The sequence below is a fragment of the Carcharodon carcharias genome, chromosome 5 (assembly GCF_017639515.1).
Source record: "Carcharodon carcharias isolate sCarCar2 chromosome 5, sCarCar2.pri, whole genome shotgun sequence".
Lineage (NCBI taxonomy): Eukaryota > Metazoa > Chordata > Chondrichthyes > Lamniformes > Lamnidae > Carcharodon > Carcharodon carcharias.
Genome location: NC_054471.1, coordinates 74,494,343 through 74,513,294, shown reverse-complemented (window position 1 = coordinate 74,513,294; position 18,952 = coordinate 74,494,343). Strand labels below are relative to the sequence as shown.

Genomic DNA, 18,952 nt, shown 5'->3' with positions numbered 1-18,952 from the left:
TGTAAAGTTGGAACAAGACTTCCCTATTTTTAAACTCCAACCCCCTAGCAATACAGGCCAAAATTCCATTTGCCTTAATTACTTGCTGCACCTGCATGCTAACTTTTTGTGTTTCATGCAAGAGAGCAGCCAGATCCTTCTGTGCTGCACTTTTTTAGAGTCTCTCTCCATTTAAATAATAGTCTGCCTTTTGATTCTTCCTACCAAAGTGCATGACCTCACAATTCCATACACTAAATTCCATCTGCCAAGTTTTTTGCCCACTCACACAACCTATCTATATCTCCTTGCAGAGTCCTTATGTCCTCAAATTGCCCTCCCACCTATTTTTGTATTATCATCAAATTTGAATACATTACACTCTGCCCCGTCCTCCAAGTCATAAATATAGATCCTAGTGGCACTCCACTAGCTACACCTTTCCCACCTGAAAAGGACCTATTAATCCCAACTCTCTGTCTTCTGTGTGTTAACCAATCCTCAATCCATGCTAATACATTACCCTCAATACTGTGAGCTCCTATCTTGTGCAATAACCTTTGATGTGGCACCTTATCGAATGCCTTCTGGAAACCCAAATACACCACATCTACCAGTTCCCCTTTATCAACTCTGTTTGTTATATCCTCAAAGAACTGTAGCAAATTTGTCAAACATGATTTCCCTTTCATAAAACGATTGATTGTGTTAATCTTTTCTAAATGTCCTGTTATTTCTTCCTTAATAATGGACTTTGGCCTACCACTAGTTTTCGCCGCTTTGCATGCCTTAGTTTTTCATTGGATACTCTCCTTGACCACCTTTGTTAACCATGGGTGGTTCATCCTTCTTATCGAGTCCTTTTTGACCGGGATAAATTTTTGTTGAGCGTTGTGAAATATCTGCTTTAATGTCTGCCACTGCTTATCCACTGATCTTCCCCTTAGTCTATTTTCCCAGCCTGCTTTAGACAATCCTTTCTTCATACCTCTGTAATTATCCTTATTTAAGTTGAGGACACTGGTTTAAGACCTGAGTTGCTTGCCTTCAAACTGAATTTGAAATTCTACCACATTGTGATTGCTATTCCTTAAAGGATCCTTAATTACAATATCTCATGAATCCCACCTAATTACACATTACTAGATCTAAAATAGCCTGTTCCTATTTAGGTTCTGCAACATATTGCTTAAGAAACAACCCTTAATGCACTCTACAAATTTGTCTTCTGTGTTACCCCACCAATCTAATTTGTCCAGTCAATATGCAGATAAAAATCACCCATGACAATTGTAGCACCCTTCTTACATGGCTCCATTATTTCCCAATTTATATTTTGTCCTACAGTGAGGCCTTCGGAGGCCTATAGACAACTCCCACATGTGACTTCTTCCCCTTGCTATTCCATATTTCCACCCTAACTGATTCCACATCACGATCTATTGCACCTATATCCCTACTCACCATTGCACTGATACCTTCCTTAATTAACAAAGCTACCCCACCTGCTTTTCCTTTTTTCCTATTTTTACAGAACGTTGAATACCCTTGAATATTGAGTTCCCAGCCTTAGTCACCTTGCAACCACGTCTCTGTAATTGCTATCAAGTCATATTCATTTATTTCTATTTGTACCGTCAATTCATCTATCTTGTTACAAATGCTGCGTGCATTCAGAAAAGAGCCTTAAGCTTTGAATTTTTACCATTATTACTCATTCTGGCTCTAATTTCTGCTGCAATCATCTGCCTGTATTGTCTGCCCCTTCCTGTCACATTTTTATTATCGTTTGCCTTTTCACTACCTTGCATCTCTACTCTCTTGTTTATTTTTGTTTTTTTAAACTTCCCTTCACACTCTCGGAACTCTTGCCCCTCTCTGCCCTTTTCAATACCACTATCCCAGTCTATATTTGGGTAATTAAACTTACCCATTATAACCATTCTATAATGTTTGCACCTCTCTGTAATTTCCTTTCAGAATTGTTCCTCTACATCTTCCCCACTAGTTGGTGGCCTATAGACTGCACTGAGCAATGTATTTGTACTCTTTTTGTTGCTTAGCTCTAGCTAAATTGATTCAGTCCTTAAACCCTCTGGGATATCCTATTTCTCCAACACTGTAATGCTCACCTAACCAATACAGCCACTCTTCTTCCTTTTCTTCCTGCTCTATCTTTCCTGAACACCTTATATCCAGGAATATTTAACACCCAGTCCATCAGCACAACATCATAATTCCGCATGGCAATCTGCGCCTGTAACTCACCAGTCTTATTTGCTAAACTTTGTGCATTCACATACATGCTGTATAACCCTGATTTAGACTTCATTACTTTCTCCTTTATTCCGACTCCGCCTATTAAATTATTATTCTCTATTCTAGTGCTATCTGTCTTTCACAGTGTTTTGTGCATCTTGGTATTACTCTCTAATGTTCTCTCCTGTTTCCTTCACCCCTGCCAAGATAGTTTAAAGCCCCCCTAACAGCACTAGCAAAATGCCCCACAAAGAACTCAGTCCAAGCTCTGGTGCAACCTGTCTGGCTTGCAGTGTCCCAGGAATCTAAAGCCATCCCTCCTGCACCATCTTTCCAGCTAAGCATTCATCTGCCTTATCCTCCTATTTCTGTACTCACTTGCATGTGGCACTGGGAATAATCAGAGATAACTACTTTTGAGGTCCCGCTTCCTAATTTTCTACCTAACGCCCTAAATTCTGTCTGCAGGACCACACCCCCATTCCTACCTAAGTCATTGGTACTAACGTGGACCACGACCTCTGGCTGTTCACTCTCCCAGAAGAATGTCCTGCAGCCACTTGGTGACATCTTTGACCCTGGCATTAGGAAGGCAACATTCCATCCTGGAGTCACACCTACGGCTGCAGAATCACCTGCCTGTTCCCCTAATGAATCCCCTATCACTATTGCTCTTCCTTTCTTCTTCCTCCCCTCTTGCATAGCCGAGCTGTTCATGGTGCCACAAACTTGGGTCTAACTGGACTCCTCTGAGGAACTAACACCCTCACCAGTTGCCAAAACGGAAAGCTGATTAGTGAGCAGGGCCCAAGGGGATTCCTGCGCTACTTGCCTTGTTGTCTTGGACTGCCTGGCGGTCACCCATTCCCATTCTGCCTCCATGCTCCTAAACTGCTGTGTGACCACCTCTCTGAATGTGCTATCCACATAGCTCCCAGCCTCACAGATGCGCCATAATGATTCCAGCTGCTGCTCAAGCTCCAAATCCTGGAGCTCAAGTTCCTGCAGCTGGCAGCACTTCCTGCACTTGTGGTCGCCTAGTTCACCAGTAGACTTCCCACATTCTGCCTGAGTATGGTGCCCTGCCATGTCTTAACTTTACTTCCCTTACGTTAACTTTATTTTACTTTGGTTTACTTATATTACATTACGTCATTGATCCTTACTTACCCTTATTCCTAGCATTTCTTACCCAAATCCAAGTAGCTACTTATTTCAAAGTAATACGTGTTACTAATTTACAGCTATTTAAAGACATTGCCTAACAGCAGTTCCTTATCAACCAATGAACTTATGGTTTTCCTGTGATGTCACTGTTCGATATTTTTTCAAACTCAGCTCTGAAGGTGAGGTTTACACCCAAACCTGCCTCTGCTCAGTTGTTCCTGCTCCAAACTTGGTCTGCAGAAAGTCTGAGATATTTTCATCCCAGACACCCATGACTATGTGACCAGGGATTAGCTTGTCCTTCAGTGCCCCGTATCCGCAAGAAATAGCTAGGCGCTATAGGTTGGTTAGAAATAATGCAATCGATTCTCCAGGTCGTTGCAACTGCTGGTTAAAACTTGCTCATTCGATTACTAAGTTTTGCTTTGGGCAAAAATTGACATCAAGGTTCTCTTCACTCTGTGGTTCCTTTTTCATATCAATGTCACCATGTTCTGAGATGGTCCTTCTATCTTGGACTCTAGGCGTGGGACTTGTTTCTTTGACAGACTGTAGACATACTTTGGCATTTGCTTAATGTTTATTTATTAGTACTGCATCTAAGCAGGCTGCTGCGGAGGCACGTTGCTCCTAGGCATGATTCCAATCTCTCTCTCTCTCTATCGAGTCTAATATATGACTGAATGATGTCAGTGGTACATCATCACCTATGTCATACGTTAGCATATCTCATCTGTTAACCCTTTATACTGCAACAAGCAGAGAAGTATTAACTATCTAAACACCCATGAGGCCCATGTGCATTTAGTGTGTTCTCTTAGTTCTTTTACCTGTGCTCCTGCAAGGTGTTTCCCTTCACTGCCAGCTTCAGTGGAGGCAGGCTGCTGACCTTGCTACCCTGTGACCTTGGTGACCATCTTCTGGCTGCCTGGAGAGTCCTGGCATGGTGAAGGGCTCCTGCACAGGCACAGGATCCTCCCCTGTCATCATGTCAACTTTTGAGGTGCTGGTATCACCAGCAGAGGGGCTTAGAAGCCACTGTCCACATTTGGAGCGTCCAAAGGAGGAGCCCCAGAAGTAGAAGCCAGCCACTCCTCCTCTCTTGCAAGGCATAATTGTACCTCTCTGCTGATCTGAGAAGGATGAGGTGAGAGTGACTGCCCTTGACATCAAGGCCGCATTTGACCATGTGTGGCATCAAGACGCCCTAGCAAAACATGGAGTCAATAGGAATCAGGGGGGAACCGCCGGTTGGAATTATACCTAACACAAAGAAAGATGGTTGGAGGTCAGTCATCTCAGTTCCAGGACATCACTGCAAGAGTTCCTCAGGGAAGTGTCCTAGGCCCAACCATCTTGAGCTGCTTCATTGATGAGCTCCCTTCCATTAGAAGGTCAGAAGTAGGGATGCTCGTTGAAGATTGCACAATGTTCAGCACCAATCACGACTCCTCAGTTACTGAAACAGCCCATGTCCAATTGTAGCAAGATCTGGACAATATCCAGGCTTGGGCTGACAAGTGGCAAGCAACATTTGTGCCACATGAGTGCTAAGTGATGACAAGAGAGAATCTAACCCTCGCCCCTTGACATTCAATGGCATTACCATCGCAGAATCCCGTACTAACAACAACCTGGGGGTTAACATTGACCAGAAACTGAACTGTACTAGCCATATAAATACAGTGGCTACAAGAGCAGGTCAAAAGCTAGGAATCCTGTGGCGAGTAACTCATCTCCTGACTCCCAAAGCCTGTCCACCATCTACAAGGCACAAGTCAGGAGTGTGATGGAATACTCTCCACTTGTCTGGATGAGTGGAGCTCCAACAACACTCAAGAAGCTTGATACCATTCAGGACAAAGCAGCCCACCTGATTGGTATCTCACCAATAACTCCCTCCACCACAGACGCACAGTAGCAACAGTGTGTACCATCTACAATATGCACTGCAGGAACACACCAAGTCTCCTTCGACAGCAGTTTCCATCCCACAACCGCTACCATCTAGAAGGACATGGACAGCTGACACATGGGAACACAACCACCTGGAAGTTCGCCCTCCAAGTCACTCACCATCCTGACTTGGAAATATATTGCTGTTCCTTCACTGTTGCTGGGTCAAAATCCTGGAACTCCTTCCCTAACAGCACTGTGGGTGTACCTACACCACATGGACTGCAGCAGTTTAAGAAGGCAGCTCATCACCACCTTCTCGAGGGCAATTAGAGATGGGCAATAAATGCTGGCCTGACCACAATGGTAATGACCACATCCCATGAAAAATAAATTAAAAACCTGGTTTGAGACTCTAAATGCCTAGTCGTCCTCTTGCCTTGCCACTACTCTCTTGAGCCCATGGCCAAGGTGATGGCATGCAGGTCTGTGTGCATCTCCACCATCCACTGACAGGCCTGCTGGATGTGGCTGTCCATGAGAGTTGCCAATCTTTCAATGGAGGAGGCGACACGTGCAGACAAAAGGGAGATCACAGCACTCATGGCCTGGATGGACTCCTCCACTGAAATCTGGAATCTCCACTAGATCATCATGCACTTCACACTGAACTTCCAACATCTGCTGCCTCATAGACAATTCCAGAGGCATGACATCAGCCTTGGGCTCAGCATGAGTCCGATCTCCCACACTTCTTTGAATATCAATGGCCTCGGCAATTACAGTCTCAAACAACTACACAGGCATGTGTGTGTGGTGTTTGTACCGGTTACCCTGGTGGAGGACCCAAGGGAATGATGTGACCCTGCACTTTCTGAGGTCCCCTCCTCCTCCACAGAGGTAGATGTATCCCCTGGAGATGGCAGCTCTCTGTTCCTGTGGCAGCAATTCTCATTCCTACAAACAGGAGCCCCTAGAGTCAGCTGCATCGCATATCAATGTCTGAACATTGAAGGACACATGAACACAATCCATCATGCCTGCTTGAGGCTTCCTTCATGCCCCGTCTTGAGGCCGCTCACCCTCCTGCGACTATGCTCCGGCCTCACTGTCTATGATGGAGATGCTCTGCTAGCTCTAAAGCCTCCTCCATGAGCATCAGGATGATGATGATTGGGACTCTGCCTCTGGTATCCTAGGTCTTCTTCTCCTGCAGGAACATGGAAGACCAATGTTAGTAACCACACTAGGGTGGACACAACACTTTTCATGCTAACTGCTGAGTTTGGAGCCACTGGCATATTTGTGACATTGGTCTGTTTTGGAGCAACATTGAGAAGAGTGCCTGGCCCAGACCCCTTGGCAGAGCAGCTGTCATTCCTTTTCAAGAAAATGCTGCAGCCTTAACTTTTTGCCACCAACATGGCAGGCACTTTGTCCCCAGCATTGGCATCCTCACCCTTATTGGGTTGCTGAGCCTTTAGGGACTTGAGGTTTGGGACTCACCCTTGTGGAGCAGTGAAAGTTATTGACATGCTTGCGGCATTGCTGTCAGGTTCTCTGGATGACTCTATGACTGCTGACCTCCTCAGTGACCTCTGTCCAGTCTTGCTTGGTTGAGTGGGGAGGTATGCTCCTCTGTCCCTGGGGAAGAGGACCATCTGCTTTGCCTAAGCAGCCTGGAAGAGAACATATGGGAGCCTTCATGGGGCCAGCAAAGATCTTCCTTCTGTCATGTCTCAAGCGCACTTCTCCTGTGGACTTCTACCGAGAATCCTAGAGGGTTCTGTGTTCAGAAATTGATGGAAAGTTCAGTGTTTGGAGGAAGATGGAGGGTTCACTTTTCGGATGATGATGGAGGGTTGACTGTTCAAAGGATACTTGTAGGCCTGACTGTTCAAATGATGGTAGCTGGGATGATTGCTGCATTAAAGGACACTGGCGTTAAGGCTCAGGTGCTGGTGACTCTTTAACATAATGCCAGCACTTCCTTCCATGTCAGGTGATGACTTGTCTGAATGCCTGCCTCTGGCCACTGAATGTTCAACTACCCCACCTGTCAGACATTAATTGTCCAGCCAGCACAAGGTTGCTACGGGAATGGGAATTGAAGCGGGAGGGTCTTTGTCACCCACTCTCAGTTTCACCTTCACTTTCCTGTTGGGTCTCGTAAAATCCTGGCCATTCTTTTAATGGCAGGTATATTTAAACATGGAGTAAGGGCAAGATGACTTATCTGTCTTAAATTTGGTCACACCTGCTTGTTGCTTGAGAGTTACTCATCAAGGTACAAGTATTTGTTTAAAGCGGATCAGTGAAGGTTGTCATCAAATCCATTGACCTTTGTGTCACTGGGTGCTAAATTCGCAGTCTGTGGAGATTGTAATGTTATGCTCCCAGCTGATGTTACAACTAGACAAGCTTGATCCCAAGGTGGAACCCAGCTTGATAAATCCTAACTTTTATTTGTTTGTTTAGATACTTGGAGAGTGGCTACTGAACAGAGTCACCGGAGTCAGCTAATGAATTTTTAACAAAAGAATAAAACATTTATTTAACAAGAAAAGATGAACTATATTACAATGCTCCTTCACCCACAACTATACCTTTACAGATATATACAGATTTGTAAGGATAACACAAGTTATAATAATCTATCTTATATTCTAATGTTCACAGTAAGTAGATGGTCCATGTACCAATAGGTGACCTGTTGTCAGACACGCCACACTCTGAAACCAAGTGACAGATGCCACCTCGATCAGGATGCAATGGATCTCTCATCAACTTTCCCCAGATGGTTGGCACACCATGAGCCAACAGGTCTCACTGCATTCCATCTTTCACATGAGAGTTTCTAATCTCCACTCTCCAAGAACTCACCTTGCAATCTTCTCCCAAACCGACACTTTCTCTCAGATGCCTTCCGCAAGGGTTTACCTCCAGGATTTTGAACTCTCCTTCCAATGTTCCTCTTCCCTGGGTCACCACATGCATTCAAGTTTTTTTCCACGCACTCTCTCTCACTGACTCAGCTGTCAACAGTACACAACTGATTCACATGCCCATAGCAAAGAGTTACAGACATTCAGTCTCCTCTCTTGGACCTTCTGACTTCTCACAAGCTTTAATGTCACTTTGACTCTGCTTCCTGGAGCCTGGAGCTTTAAACTTGGAGCCTTTCTCTACCCCTCACTCTTAACTTCACTTGACAGGACCCTTCCCTGGTTCCTGCCCTTCCTTTGACTAGAAGGTCTGCTTGGGACTTTCTCCTGTTCCACTCCCTGGACTTTTGGGGACTTTCTTCTTTAGCTTGGGACTGGCTACCTGTCCCCTTTGCTCCAGTCTCTCCCTGGCAGCTACTTTCAACCAACGTTAGCTTGGAACTGGGTATCTTAGTCTTCTAGGCTGCTTCTGCCTGGCAGCAGGCTCAAATTGAACTCAAAAACTGCTATTTCTAGTTTCTTCTGTGTGTGTCTGTGGGAGGGATCTGTCTCTCTGGGCCCCTGTTGCTAGGCAACAGCCCAGTTTTTCTACACTTGTGTTTGCTTAACTTCTCTTACATTCATAAACTCTCATTAGAAATGCATGCACCTTTTGAAGTAAAACTAAAACTCAACTTGACCTTTTCTTAACACACAAATACAGAAATACATATCAAACTTAAATATTAAAGCTAAAACTCATTCCTAACACTGACAAATACCAATATAATTGACTTAAACTATCTCTATTTCCTAACAGTAACATTTAAGGTACAGGACGTTCCAATGCTTGTTACATTGGCTCCTGCCTAGTAACAACGGTGGGAACCACCAGGATTGTTTTGATAGGTCATCAGATCAGTTCAAAGGTCAGTGAACAACAGCTCTTTAGGCAGTCAGTTTGAGGTAGTCTGCCAGCCAACAGATGTCACAGACACAGGGACAGGAATAGGTTCCATTAAGTAAGTTAAATGAAGGCAGCAAAGAAATAGGCTCCAAATTAAAAAAAGAGCTCCAGTTAGCAGACTGACTCTACACTGTGAGACATTGGGGCTTTGGAGCAGTGGTGTTCTGCTTGGCACAGCCATATATCTGAAAGTGTGCTTGTAAGCTAGTGTTTGAGTGTATTCGGAAATCCAGGGAGAAGGAATTTCAGAAGGCAAGATTGAAACTTGTGAAGTGGGCTATTGCTAAAGTTGTCCAAGTGGCAGTGACTTTTGGAGAGAATTCCAAGGAGAGATCTTTGAAGGTGAAGCTGGAAATCCCGTGTGAGACAGCGTTTCAATGATATTGTTTGACTTAGTGTTTACTGATGTGGGTGTGTTCTTGAGAAATCCATGGACCCTGTCTTGGTTGCATTGTCATTTACCCTGTAATGTGTTGTGTTTTCCACAGTTTATCTGTTAATTCACTTGCACCTCATACTTACCCTGAACGCTAGAGTATAAGATAAATATTGCAAATTGTTTTATCTTTCTGAAGTGGGGAGGCGATGGTGTAGCGGTGTTGTCGCTGGACTAGGCCCGGGGTAATGCTCTGGGGACCTGGGTTCAAATCCCACCATGGCAGATGGTGAAATTTGAATTCAATAAAAACCTGGAATTAAAAGTCTAATGATGACCATGAAACCATTGTTGATTGTAAAAGCTCATCACTAATGCCTTTTGGGAAGGAAATCTGCTGTCCTTACCTGGTCTGGCCACCATGTGACTGCAGACCCACAGCAATGTTGACTCTTAAAATGCCCTCTGAAATTGCCTAGCAAGCGTTGAACTGTTCTAGCAACTCAAGACTGGGCATCCATTAGGCACTGTCTCATGGGCCAACAGCAGCAACAGAATTATACTCGAACACAACCTATAACCTCATGGCCTGGCATACCCTCACTTTACCATTACCATCAAGCCAGGGGATCAACCCTGGTTCAATGAAGTGTGCAGGAAAGCATGTCAGGAGCAGCACCAGGCATACCTAAAAATGAGGTGCCAACCTGGTGAAGGGACAACACATGACTACTTGTGTGCCAAACAGCATAAGCAGCTAAATGATCCCACAACCAATGGATCAGATCTATACTCTGCAGTCCTGCCATGTCCAGTTGTGAATGGTGGTGGACAATTAAACACTCATTGGAGGAGGAGGCTCCACAAATATCCCCATCCTCAATGATAGGGGAGCCCAGCACATCAGTGCAAAAGAAAAGGCTGGAGCATTTTCTACGACCTTCAGCCAGAAGTGCGGGATGGATGATCCCCCTTGGCCTCCTCTGAAGGACCCCAGCATCACAGATGCCAGTCTCCAGCTGATTCGATTCACTCCATGTGATGTCAAGAAACAGCTGAAGGCAGTCGATGCTGCAAAGGCTATGGGTCCTGACAATATTCCGGCAATAGTACTGAAGGCTTGTGCTCCAGAACCTGCTGCGCCCCTAGCCAAGCTGTTCCAGTACAGCTACAGCACTGCATCTACCTGGCTATGTAGAAAATTGCCCAGGTATGTCCTGTACACAAAAAGCAGGACAAAGCCAACCCATCCAACTACCGTCTCATCGGTCTATTCTTGATAATCAGTAAAATAATGGAAGGGGTCTTCAAGGGTGCTATCAGGCAGCACTTGCTTAGCAATAACCTGCTTACTGACACCCAGTTTGGGTTCCGCCAGGGCCACTCAGTTCAGACAGGGACGAAAGAGCTGAACTCCCAAGGCGAGGTGAGAGTGAATGCCCTTGACATAAAGGCCACATTTGACCGAGTGTGACATCAAGGAACCCTAGCAAAACTGGAGTCAATGGGAATCGGGGTTCGTACCTAGCATAAAGGAAGATAGTTGGGGTTGTTGGCTGTCAATCATCTCAGTTCCAGAACATCACTGCAAGAGCTCTTCAGGGTAGTGTCCTTGGCCCAATCATCTTCAGCTGCTTCATAAATGACCTTCCTTACATCATAAGGTCAAATGTGGTGATGTTCGCTGATGATTGCACAATGTTCAGCACCATTCGCAACTTCTCAGACACTGAAGCAGTCCATGTCCAAATGCAGCATGATCTGGCCAATATCCAGGCTTGTGCTGACAAATGACAAGTAACATTCGCACCACACAAGTGTCAATCAATGACCATCTCCAACAAGAAAGAAGCTAACCATCACCCCTTGACATTGAATGGCATTACCATCATTGAATCCCTTACTGTCAACATCCTGGAGATTACCATTGACCAGAAAATGAATTGAACCAGCGATATAAATACTTTGGCTACAAGAGCAGGTCAGAGGCTAGCAATCCTGCAACAAGTAGCTTACCTCCTGACTCCCCAACTACCATCTACAAGGCACAAGTCAGGAGTGTGATGCAATAGTCCCCACTTGCCTGGATGAGTGCAGTTCCCACAACACTCAAGAAACTTGACACCATCTAGGACAATGCGGCCCGCTTGATTGGCATCCACAAACGTTCACTCCCTCCACCACCAACGCACAGTGGTACCAGTGTGTACCATGTACAAGGTGCACTGCAAGAATTCATCAAGGCTAAGGAGCGTCTTCCAAACCCATGACCACTACCATCCAGAAGGACAAGGGCAGCAGATACATGGGAACACCACCACCTGGAAGTTCCCGTCCAAGTTGCTCACCATCCTCACTTGGAAATATATCGCCATTCCTTCACTGTTGCTGAGTCAAAATCCTGGAACCCCCTTCCTAACAGCACTGTGGATGTACCTATACCACATGGACTGCAGCGGTTCAAGATGGCAGCGGTTCAAGACCACAGCTCATCACCACCTTCTCTAGGGCAACTAAGGATGGGCATTAAATGCTGGCCTAGCCAGCGAAGCCCACATCCTGTGAATGAATAAAAATAAATTTGTATAGTAAAGTTTGTTTTTGTTTGTTGAAAACCAGTGGAATCTTGTGGCTTTACTCCAAAAACAAGTGGCTTGAATCTCAACCTTTATCTCCTTTAAACAAAATGCTATTATCCCTAACTGGATCTTCCCCCACCTCCCGGGGTCTGGCCAAGGTTCGTAACAAGGTATGATGCTGAGTTTTAGATGGTTAAATTGTGAGTATTGGTTGCGTAAGTCTGACTTATATTCTCTTGACCATAGGAGATTGAGGGATGATCTGATTGAGGTACTGAAAGTATTAAAAGAATACAGCAAGGTAGATTGAGAGAAACTATTTCCTTTCTGCTAGGGAATCAAGGACAAGGGCACATAATTTCAAAACTAAAGCTAGGCCATTTAAGATCCAAATCAAGAAGCATTTTTATACAGACAGGCACATATAAAGTTGGAATTGTCTGATAAGACTATGCTAAGAGCTGTCAAGACAGATATAAATAGATATTCGTGAAGTAAGGTTAGGTTAGAGGTATGGTGCGAAGATGAGTATATAGAGTTGAGTTACAGTTCAGAACAGTTCCAGGCGCCGCACTATTGGAAGGATGTGGGCGCATTGGAGAGAGTGCAGAAGAGGTTTACAAGAATGGTTCCAGAGATGAGACACTTCAGTTATAAGGAAAGATTGGAGAAGTTGGGACTGTTTTCCTTGGAGAGGAGAAGGCTTAGGGGAGGCTTGATTGAAGTTTTCAACATCATGAGGGGACTGGACAGAGCAGATAGGGAGAAACTGTTCCTGCTCGTAAACGGATCGAGAACCAGAGGGCACAGTTTTAAAGTGTTTTGCAAAAGAAGCAAATGCGAAGTGAGAAAAAACAAGTAGTTATGGTTTGGAATGCACTACCTGGAAGTGTGGTGGAGGCAGGTTCAATTGAGGCATTCAAGAGGGCATTAGGTGATTATTTAGATAGAAACAATGTGCACGGTTACAGGGAAAAGGCAGGACATTGGCACTAAGTTAAAATGCTCAGAGAGCCGGTGCAGACAGCATGGGCTAAATGGCTTCCTTCTACACCGTAACAATTCTGTGATTCCAGGAAGTTTGAGGCCTATATAGCTTAAAATGCTAGCTTGCATTTATATCGCAGCTTTCACAATCTCAGGCTTTTCATATATGCATAATACTTTTACGACAATTAAGTACTTTTGAACTGTAATGTAGTTATATAATTTAGCCAATTTTTCAGACTGTAAGTTTCTATAAACAGCAAGGAGATAAATTATCTTTTTTTTAATGGTGTTGGGTTGAAGAATAAATGTTAGTCAGCGCACTGGGAAAAGTCTCCTGCTTTTCTTTGAATACCTTAGAAAACAGTGCATCAGTTTATCATTTTATCTTAATTATAACACCACTGACAGTACAGCATTTCCTTAGTACTTCAATGAAATTACATGCTCAAGTCGTGAAAGTGCAACATTCTGGCTCAGAGGCTAGAGTGCTATGACTGCAGGCTCACATATTGTTTTTCATTAGAATTTACTTCTACATGTGATAGATATTGTATGTAGCTTGAGACAGACAAGGTAGAAATATTGTTAGTTATGTTATCATGCAAAAATTTAGTGGATAAAAAATAGTTTGCTCACCATTTCAGACTTAGTATCGACACTTCATAGGCTGGAGCCAGAGGCCAGCCTTGAATTAGGCCTCGGGCTTTATTTCAATAATTTGGCCATTCTGCCGGCGCCCATTAAGCTTCCACAGGAAGCTTGCCAGTGTTTCAAAATTAATTTTGGGCAACTTCCCTCACTGTCAGCAGCTCTCAGGCAAGTGCTGGGAAGAAGTTGGGGAAGTCAGCAGGAAATGGTCAACTGCAACCAGCAGGAATGTGCCATGGAACCATGAGCACTTTCGCTCCGTAGGTTTGGTAAATGGTCTTAACAGCCCATTTGCAGTGGAGGCAGAGAGCCTGATAGTGGCCTCCTATCCCTCTGTTGACACAAATTTTAGCTAAAGCCTCTAAATGGATGCTCCTTGTAAATTATGGGGCCTTAAGAATCTTGTTGAATCCTCTGGTGTTTCAGAGGCTGCAGTAGCACCACTTGGAATCTCCCAATTTTACACTGCAGGCACCTCTTTGATGTGAATTCTGTCGGGCCCCTGCTGTGCGTATGTAATGAGTCCTGATCTTTCAAGGTAGTTAGGGCTGAGGTAATTATGAAGCGACAGATGCAATTTACCTAAACTGTTCTACTCTTTTCACCTTAATGGCACCCTGCGCATTTTGGTGTTGAATTATAGATTTTTCAATAACCATTAAAAAATATGATAAATCTTCTCTCAAAGACAACTGACTCACATGATTTGTCAAGTGTAGCTTAGTGATTGACAATCCCAATTAAAATTAATAAAATATCTAAGCTCCATTATTTAAAAGTATTAATTAATATTTTCTTCATCAACAAGGCATTTTTTCTAGCAAATTCAATTGGATCTACTAGTTGTGTGCGTCAATAATTCATACTTTGCGTTTCATGAATTTCTTCCAGTAAATATATTATTTGAAAGCTTAGCGGAGTTTGAAAGATCACAAAAAGAGCTTTGGATAATTAGGAACATTTATGATGCTATGTTCTGTGAATGAAGATGATCAGTACTTGTTATTTTTCTTCATTTCAGTTTTTGAAGTGTGTGTGGACCACTACTTCCAAAGGCATATGACATGGAACCAAATCTAAAAGCCATGAAATTTGTCCTGCACAGTTTTCTGTTGCTGCTTCTCCAAGAATTCAGTACCGCTGTGGAGGATGATGTAAGATCTAGTAAGGAACTAATACTTTCTTTTCATTTTTAATTTTTTGTGGTATTTTATTCATCAAGTTGATGAATTACATTGTTAAGCAATGAATATTTTTCTACTTTGTGCCCAGGTAAAATGTTTAGCAGTCTTTGGTCATAGAAATTCTAGACTAGATTCAGTGTAGACCTCACCTTACTTAGCATGCATTGGAAGAGATGAATGGAATAATTTTGTTTCTGACTAACTTATGTGATCATCACAGAAGCCAGGATCACCTTTTGTATAAGATTCATAGATCCTTATGGATTAACAATTTACTTCTAACATGCATTTATGGATCGATTTTAACTGTAAGCTGAAAACATTGTTTATTTAAAAGAAAGATAGGTTAGCATTTCAGGTGTGAATTCACCATTACAACAAAAGGTTCAGAATTGAAACAATATTATGCCCTTCTTCTTTTCAGATGGTGAGAGACCTGCTGTTTATTTCCAACAGAATTGTTTTGTTATATTTGCAGCTTGGGTATATTAAGGATGATTATTGAGCATTAGGCATAATGATGAATGACAAAAGAGCCTTTTCGCCTTTGCGATCAAGTTCAAATTCAGACAGACTAATTGGATAAAATTGGACTATTAGCCCTGATTTTCTATCCAAGTAAAAAGAAAATTCTGGGCTGGAAGTGCAATATATGCTTGCAAAGCATGCCAAGGAGCAGCAGATTGGAATTTCTGTTAGCTATATCAATCAAGTTCTTAATAGTAATATTTCCACAGGAAAAGTTTAGAATTTGGCACAGATGTTATTTATCTGACTTCTCATTCAGTGAACCTATAGAGATAACAGTGACAAAAGGAACATTACAATAACTGGACTCAGAAGCACTCTTTCTGTTGAGCAGCAAGTATGGCCAGTGATATGTTATATTTGTAGAAATACTTCAGAGCAGATTTTCCTGTTCTTTTGACTTGGGGTTTTACATTGCCTAAATGCAGTGAATAAAGGAAAATTAGGTGGAGAGGAGCTTAGGCCTCTAGTGGAGCCACCAAATTTTCCATTTATTCATTAAAATAGAAGGAAAATGTGCAGGCTACTTTACTTTCTGTTTCGCCTCCCTGCCTGGGCTATGTCCTGGTGATGATACAATACTCCCAGGTGCAGGAACAGAAAATTCTGCACAATGTAATTTTCTGATACTTGCACACTTCATATTAATGAAAATTAATACACAGAATGTAGAAAAACAAATTTAATGCTCCTGAAATTCTTCAAACTTCTTGCTGTCACATCATTGTGACTTTACCAGAGGTACAGCAGCATAAAATCTGAAGAAATTAAGGGGCAATATCTTTTTTTCAAATGCTTAGTTTACATTATATAGAACTTAAAATGTAGAAACAGGCCATTGAGCACAACAATTTATGCTTCCTATACTCTAATCTCCTTTCATTCTGCTTCATCTAAACCTATCTGCAGATCCATCTATCCCAGTCTTTCTCATGCACTTAACTAGCTTCTCCTTAAAGGCATCTAAACTATTTGCTTCAACTACTCCATGTAGTAGCAAGTTCCACATTCTCACAACACTGAGTAAAGAAATTTCTCCTGAATTCCTATCAGATTTATTTGCAACAGTCTTATATTTATATTCTTTTTGGAATGTCCCACAAATAGAATCATTTTTTCTTCATCTACGATATGAACCCATTTAATAATTTTAAAGACCTATATTAATCACATTTTCTGAGAAATGATAGTATTATAAAACCTTTTGCTATTAAGTGAAAAATGTTAGGTTAAATTCATTGAGGGGCTATCAGGCACTAAATATAATTCCTGCTATTATTATTTGGAAGAAAGTCTCAAACATAAGTCAACTGGGGTCAAGAATCCATGTTGAAATGATAGATGACAAAACTATGTAATATCTTATGTATTGCTGAAAAAATGAATGCAAGATGAAAAGCTTTGACAGCATGTCTCTTTTTTTCAGCAATATGCAAGTTCTTTCCTACCAACTGTCCAGTGATATCTTATGCTTATGTGTAAATGTGTGCAAGAACTATGGTGACAAATCAGAAAATTATTTTTTCTATCCAGAGTGGCCTAACTAGTCTTTGCAGTGGGTTTTGTGGGAGCTTTATTTGGTTGCGACAGGCAGAAGGATAAGATAGGTGTGGCTTTCTCATTCATAAAGTGGAATTTGAAGGCTGGGTGAAGAACCTTACAAAGACCTACCACCATGATTGACTAAGGAAAACCAAAACTGAATTAACCTTATAGTAAACATGTTTGAAGTTTCAAAACTGTTTTCTTTGCAAACTAGCTTTGGGGAAGTGGTGATGTAGTGGTATTGTCACTGGACTAGTAATCCAGAGACCCAAGATAATGCTCTGTGGACCTGGGTTCGAATCCTGCCACAGCAGATGGTGGAATTTGAATTTAATAAAAACCTGGAATTAAAAGTCTACTGATGACCATGAAACCATTGTTAATTGTCGTAAAAACCCATCTGGTTCACTAATGCCCTTTAGGGAAGGAAATCCGCTGTCCTTACCTGGTCTGGCCTACATGTGACTCCAGATCCACAATAATATGGTTGACACTTAAATACCCTTTGAAAGGGCAATTAGGGATGGGCAATAAATGCTGGCCCTAGCCAGCGATGCCCACATGCTGTGAATGAATATTACTGAAATGGTCATTACTTTGCGAGAAGCACAGGTGTGTGATTTTCTTAAAAATACAACTCAAGAGATTTGTTGCTCACAGATTAAAAATTCCCAACTATCCACAGTCTTTAGGTACCTGACTTACAAATACAGGTGGGAGCACCAAACAGTTACATGCAATGCTAAATATGTGTATTATGCAGATTCTTTAAAATGTGCATAAAAGTTGTAGCAATAAATACAATTGTTAATGCCATTGTGAATAATGTGCATATTATTCCTTTGTAGTAACACCATTTTTCTTTTTTCTTTTCTTCTAGGCTGCAGAACTGCTCCAAATGACTTAGTTTTCATTTTGGATGGCTCATTTAGTGTAGGACCAAATGATTTTGAAATAGTCAAAAACTGGATTGTCAACATATCCAGCAGTTTTGAAATAGGAACAACATTTACACAAGTGGGTGTTATACAATATAGTGATAATCCTCTGCTAGAAATCCCATTGGACAAATATAGGTCCAATGAAGACCTGATGAAAGCAATGGAAGCCATATTATATAGGGGTGGAAATACAAGAACAGGAAAAGCTATAACATTTGGAATTAACAATGTGTTTGCTACCTCAACCAGGGCTGCTAATGCCGTGACAAAAGTAGCAGTTGTACTTACAGATGGAAAGTCCCAGGATGATGTGAAGGACTCAGCAGAGGAAGCAAGGAAAAAGAAAATTATACTGTTTGCAATTGGAGTTGGTCAGGAAATAGAAGATGCAGAACTTCAGGCAATTGCTAATAAACCATCATCCACATATGTGTTCCATGTAGAGGACTACACTGGTATCTCCAGAATTAGAGAAATAATGAAACAGAAACTTTGTGAAGGTAAATAGTTTATTCTTTATGTACGCAACAATAAGATCCTTTTGTAAGTTGAAGATGTCTCCCAAAAAAGGATTCATACTAAAGCAAAAGCAGCAAATCTTCTTGCAAGATTCTTTTTATTTAACAATATGCTCAGACCAGTGTAAGAATACCTTGTATAATCTGGTGTAAGATTATAATTTTTATACATGAAAATTTAATAGGCAGAATTTTTCATCCCGCGGGCAGGCAGTGCCTGATCTGAGCGGGAGTGAAATAGTGCGCAATGACGTCAGGCAAGTACCTCTACGCCATCGCACACTCTCAAGATCTTTTGGTCAGCGGGTATGCACGAGAGGCAGCAGTGCACCTGCCGACAATTAAGAGACCTATTAACGCCCTTATGTAATTAATTAAGCTGCATTTTTCGCTGCCTGCTCAACCATTTGGTTAGCGGGCAGGCAAATAGGCCAGGCAGCCTTTGCATTTT

The 18,952-nt window shown here is 42.4% G+C and overlaps 1 protein-coding gene across 2 annotated transcripts in view; it reads left to right on the top strand.

The window, feature by feature from the left end:
• The window catches only part of LOC121278460 (collagen alpha-1(XXI) chain-like), a 468,271-nt gene that overhangs the window by 24,974 nt on the left and 424,345 nt on the right, over window positions 1-18,952 (top strand). For both annotated transcript variants that reach the window (XM_041188910.1, XM_041188909.1), the window contains exons 2-3: window positions 14,807-14,949; window positions 17,923-18,483. In XM_041188910.1, coding sequence (XP_041044844.1) covers window positions 14,850-14,949; window positions 17,923-18,483 — 661 coding nt within the window. In that variant the 5' untranslated portion in view covers window positions 14,807-14,849. The remainder of the gene's footprint in view (window positions 1-14,806; window positions 14,950-17,922; window positions 18,484-18,952) is intronic.